The 6,000-nt window shown below is 46.9% G+C and overlaps 1 protein-coding gene across 1 annotated transcript in view; it reads right to left on the bottom strand.

The window, feature by feature from the left end:
• ATP6V0A2 (ATPase H+ transporting V0 subunit a2) overlaps positions 1-5,994 on the bottom strand; it is a 40,941-nt gene extending 34,947 nt beyond the window's left edge. Inside the window, exons 1-2 of the mRNA XM_077747984.1 lie at positions 5,902-5,994; positions 128-206 (exon numbers count right to left, since the gene is read on the bottom strand). Coding sequence (XP_077604110.1) covers positions 128-206; positions 5,902-5,991 — 169 coding nt within the window. The 5' untranslated portion in view covers positions 5,992-5,994. The remainder of the gene's footprint in view (positions 1-127; positions 207-5,901) is intronic.
• Positions 5,995-6,000: the final 6 nt, after the last annotated feature.

The raw sequence follows: 6,000 nt of genomic DNA on the forward strand, positions 1-6,000 counted from the left end.
CCTTTTCGCTGGTCTATATTTTCTAACTTTTCTAAAGTGAACACAGCTTGCTTACATACAAATAATTAAGTTACTAAAATAAACTTATGCCCCCCAAAATAACAAAATAAAGTAAAATAAAACTTACCTAGTATTCGTTCTAGTTCTTCACACCTCTTCACCTCCCCAACGAATTTTCTTTGGAAGGAACTTACATTCTGGTTGAGCTGAGAAAAGGATGAAAAATTTGCTCTGAAATTTCTACAATGTACGAGTAAATGTGATTTTAAAAATAAAATATGATTGGCAAGGCTTCAGGGAAAAGTACATCCTCTTACACTAACTGGATGGAAGTAAAAACCAACACTGTTTTTTTGGAAAGCAGCTGGGCAACTGTTACCAAAAAAGCCTAAAAAAAATATCCTTTGGCCCTGAAATATCCCATGAAGAAAACTTACCTAAGGAAAAACCTATGGGCATCAACAAAAACTTACCAAGAAGAACATCAACTTCAAGGACAGAGGGAAAACCATTATTAACGATACAAAATTGGTTAAAGAGCTTACGATCTACACGCACACCATGGCACACTGCTCAGCAATAAAAAGGAACACACCACTGACACACTCAACACCACAGATGACTTTCAGAAACACAGTGTGAGTGTGTCTTTCAAGACGACACAAAAGGCCACATATGGTGTGATTCCCTTTCAGCGAAATGTCCTGAAAAGGCAAACCTAGAGGCAGAAAGTAGATTAGTGACTGCCTGGGGCTGGAGGCAGGTCTGGAGATTAACTGTGAGTTAAGCACAAGCGATCTTACTAGGGGGATATAACGTTCTACTAACGCTGGACTGTGGTGATGGACGCATAAGTCGGTAAATTTTCTAAAAAAACAATGAAATATACACTCGAAATGGGTGAATTTTATGATACAGTTCAATTAAGACGTACAAAAATTATAGTTTGTATAACTGATTACTATGCCCTTGTTAAAAACGATGTTTTAAATGACTTAAGTATTGGATTCTATTAAGAAATTGTTACTAGGGCACCTGGCTGGCTGAGTAGGAGAGCATATGACTCTTGACTTCGGGGTTGTGAGTTCAAGCCTCATGTTGGGGAGAGCGATTACTTAAATAAAACTGTAAAAAACAGAAATTATAGGGGTGCCTGGGTGGCTCAGTCGGTTGGGTGTTCAACTTTGGCCTAGGTCATGATCTTACCAGTCCCAAGTTTGAGCCCCGTGTCAGGCTCTGTGCTGACAGCTCAGAGCCTGGAACCTGCTTCAGATTCTGTGTCTCTCTCTTTCTCTGCCCCTCCCCCACTCACACTCTGTCTTTCTCTCAAAAATAAACATTTTAAACAATAGAAATTATTGGGGCGCCTGGGTGGCTAAGCGTCCGACTTCGGCTCAGGTCAGATCTCACGGATCGTATATTCGAGCCCCGCATCAGGCTCTGTGCTGACAGCTCAGAGCCTGGAGCCTGTTTCAGATTCTGTGTCTCCCTCTCTCTCTGACCCTCCCCCACTCATGCTCTGTCTCTCTCTGTCTCAAAAATAAACTATCAAAAAATTTTTTAAAATAGAAATTATTGTTAAAACTTTGTTTGATAATGATATTGTGGTTATGATTTTTTAGCTTTTTTAACATTTATTTTTGAGAGAGAGAGACAGACAGAGCATGAGTGGGGGAGGGGCAGAAAGAGAGAGAAGGAGACAGAATCTAAAGCAGGCTCCAGGCTCTGAGCTGTCAGCACAGAGCCCGACGTGGGGCTCAAACTCACAATCTGTGAGATCATGACCTGAGCTGAAGTCAGACGCTTAACAAACTGAGCCACCCAGGCGCCCCCTGTGGTTACCTTTTAGAGATAATCATTGAGATATTATGAAAGAAATTATACATCCGGGATTTGCTTCAGAATGATCTTGTCTGAGAGGGCAGGGGCAGATTTTGTCTGGAGGTGGAAGGCTGGAATGAGGGGCCATGAATTTATGCTATGGGTACACGGGACTTCACCTTTCCCAGACACTCTTCCCTCTACTTAACTTCTAATGATGAAACCAGTTCTGATTTGTGTCTGGAAAAAATTAAAGATATGTTCAGCGTGGTTCCAGTTAAATGAAAATACCTATATATGTACATTTCAAAACATTATTAGAAAAATAGTGTTAAACCAGTATTAACCAAAAAACTTGGAGTGTTTATTTGTAGATAATGTGATCACAGAGGTTAGTTTCTTATTCCTATATTTTCTAAATTTCCCACGATGGACATTTATTATAACAACAAAAAAAAAGATTACAATAATTGTTCGTGTTGGAAGGCTGTAAAGGCAAGAATTTTATTTTTATCCGGACCCCATCACTTGTGCTGGGCACTCTCCGAAACCACAATTAGACAAGGGCTTTGCATGAAACTACCCAGCCTGCAAAGGCTCAGTTCTTGTTCAGTTTTTTTAACGTTTCTGGATTAACCAGAAAGAAGATAAAAATTCATATTTCACTTCTGTTTCTCACATTCACATTCATTTCTGGGACCAAACTAATCTCAAGTAACCACTTTCAATTCGTCATGACTCAGGCACAATCCGCAGAGCCCAGAATGAAAAGAAAGCGACGCATCACAAGCGGGCTACGAACCACGGCGCTGCCCCATCCCAAGGCATTTTTCCTTCAATGTCAAACACTGGCGAACTCCATGCGGACATGATGGCTCTACAAACACAGAACTGTTAGGAGGCCAATTTCTGCGGCAACAATGCAAACGTATGTGGGTGCGACATATACCACTGTCACCCTCTCACGGCTGTTACCTGGTTTTTTCTGCTGCGCGGTTTCTTTTACAGAGTCTTGTTTCTGTTTTCCTTTTAGGGAGGCAATGTCACCCTACGTCTAGGCTAATGGCAGGAAGCACAGCAGTGCCCCTTGTCCACGGTTTACCCTCTCCATGGTTTCAGACACCAGCAGTCAGTCAACCCGGGTCCCGAAGCAGACGAGACCCCTTCTGGCACTTTACCAGGTCACAGTGCACGTCACGGCACAGCGCCGATGTCATTCACCTCGCTTCATCTCGTTACATGGACATTTCATCATCTCACATCATTCAAGGAAGAGGGCTGAAGACATGACAATAAGAGAAACTGACAGAGATGTAACTCACATATATCCTTACCAACACCTTCACTTATTGTATCACAGTACGTTGTTACAATTGTTCTATCGCTGTTAACCACTTGCTGTGCCTGAGCTCTAAGTTACACTGGGCCACAGTATGTACACACAGGAAGAAATATAATATGGACAGCGTTCAGTACTATCCATGGTTTCGGATAGCAACCCATCTACTGGGGATCTTGGAACGCATCTCCGCAGATCGTGGGGGGGCACTACAGTGTAACTTAATGTAGACTCATCTTAAGACTAACCTTTAACCTATAATTTCTTTTTTTTCTTTTTATTTATTTATTTAAAATGTTTATTTTTGAGAGAGAGCAAGTAGGGGAGGGGCGGAGAGAGGAGGACAGAGGATCTGAAGCAGGCTCTGTGCTGACAGCATAGAGCCTGATGTAGGGCTCGAACTCATGAACCATAAGATGGTAACCTGAGTCGAAGTTGGACCCTCAACCAACTGAGCCCCCCAGGCGTCCGAAGACTAACAACCTTCCATCCAGAAAAACCAGCAGAGGCTGCCCAGTGCAGGTTTCACCCATACGCACGCCAGCTGTCTTCCTAGTCCGGCGACTCAAGGGCTACCGGAAAATTGTTCTTAAGACTGTGGACTGGGAGCGCCTGGGTGGCTCAGTCGGTTAGGCGTCCGACTTCAGCTCCAATCATGATCTCACGGTTCACGGGTTCGAGCCCCGCATCGGGCTCTGTGCTGACTGCCAGCTCAGAGCCTGGAGCCTGTTTCAGAGTCTGTGACTCCCTCTCTCTCTGACCCTCCCTTGCTCAAGCTGTCTCTCTCTCTCTCTCAGAAATAAATAAAACATTAAAAAACAATCTTAAAAAACTGTGGACTGTCAGGAGAAGGAGATGAACCTGTCCTTTACTGAGACCCCCCGGGTTAGGGGAATAACCTTCTTTTCCAAATCTTCCCATCAGCTGTCACAACAGAAATCCTGTGCCTGCCTCCCTGCCCTCAGAAGGACACTAAACGGGAAAACACGGAGGCTATGCAAGCCAGAAAGACAGATGTTAGGAATCCCAGCTGGTGAACACAAAGTCGGTGAGGAATTCCAGAAAAGAGCAAGAAGTGTGTCAGACGTTATGCAGCTTTCACACTAGGCACCCATGCTATTTGACAGTCAACACACACACACACACACACACAGCTAAGCTCTTCATCTGCACTTTCCTTTTCTCTGATTTTCAGATAAGGACCCATATATACCCTACACCTAATGTAATCATGCTCAGGGAAACTCGAATCTTTGTAATTAGGCCCTTTGTTCAAACCTCTAAGATTTAAGCTTGATAGTATCAGTGTCTCGGCTTGAGTCCTAACAGGATGGAACGGATCTACCAGTTATAAAGAAGGGAGCCTGTTTCTCTCCTGTTTCCTGGATCCACTCACAGTGGATCCCTCACAGCAGCCGCTACCAGGTAAGCGGGACCCAAGTGGCTCCAGGAAACAGGAAGAGATCTGGGCCCTCCCTGCAGCCTCGGCTGCCATTCAACACTTTGTCCCTGACCTTGCAACTCCTCTGGAGTCGACCCAAGGGTCACTGATATCAGATCTCGGGCAGGGGTGTTCCCTTTTAAAATGAAGGGCCCCTCAGATAGATGAAGGGAAACAACCCGGAGACGAAAGCTGTGGTCCAGGAAATAAAATGTTCCCCTGAAAGGACTTCCAGTTCAATCACTAAGTATCAGATCCTGCTGAATACTCCCCCTTCCACGCCTTGTTCTTTCCACGATCCCTGTGCACAGAGTGTGTTCATCTGTCTCCTCACAGGCCATACGCAACAAGAACACAAGGGCCTTGTCCACCTTGCGTACCACTGAGTCGCCAGCACGAAAAACACTATCTGGAACAGAGCGAATGCTCAATGAAGTCTTGTTCCTTCTTTCGACAAATGCCCACAAAGGGCAGGGGGCTGTGCCAAGTCCTGGGGAATCAGGAGTGAACAAGCCAGAAGAGGCCTCTAGCCCTGGGGGTTAACAGTCCATGGTGTAAACACATAATAAACAAGTAAACAGATACACAAGTGTCTATCAGTGCTCACTGGGAAGACAACTCCCATTCCTTATTAGGCAGTGCTATGCACATCACACATCAGTGAACAAAACCGACAGCAACCCCTTCCCCTCCAGGCGCTCCCACCAAGCTTATCCCCAATCCACGTCCTGGGCTCCTTCTGTTCCCTCTGTCTGGGACCCTGTTCCTCCAGATCTTCCAGAGCCAGCTCTTTCCCATTCAGACCTCACCCTGACTCAAACGTCACCTCCTCAAAGAGGCCTTCCTTGATCACCCCGACTGTAGTCACCATCACATCATCCAGTTTCGTTACCTTCAGAGCAAACATTTTGCTCACCTATTTTATTTTGCTTAATATTTGTCCCCGCCACCCCCGGAAGTTCCGAAATGACTCCAAAAGGCCTCATCAGATTCGCTCCCGGCTAGCCCTGTGCCTCGCACGGGGTCGGCGCTCCGGAGCATCTGACGGCACTTGCCCGAAGCGGATGAAGCGTTCCTGACCAACCCGGCCACGGCCTCGGCGGACCAGGCGCCGGGACCCCCGGCTAGGGCCCCGCTCTGCGGAAGCTCTGGCTGGGCAGCCCCATCTCCCCCGCCCGCGAAACGGAGAGAGCGACGCGCCCCTGCCCGGGAGCCCGCGGAAGGGAGGCCGGAGCGAAGGGCGGGATGCGGGGCCGGCCGGGCGGGCAGGTGCGGCCCGCGTCTCCCGGGCGACACTCACGTCTCGGAACTGGACCAGGCCCTTCTCGCCCAGGGCGCTGAGGCACTCGTAGGCCGTGCCGGACTGCAGGAAGAGCTGCGCCAGGCACATGGTCTCTCT

The sequence above is a fragment of the Crocuta crocuta genome, unplaced genomic scaffold (assembly GCF_008692635.1).
Source record: "Crocuta crocuta isolate KB4526 unplaced genomic scaffold, BGI_CrCroc_1.0 scaffold29, whole genome shotgun sequence".
In the NCBI taxonomy this organism is placed as follows: domain Eukaryota; kingdom Metazoa; phylum Chordata; class Mammalia; order Carnivora; family Hyaenidae; genus Crocuta; species Crocuta crocuta.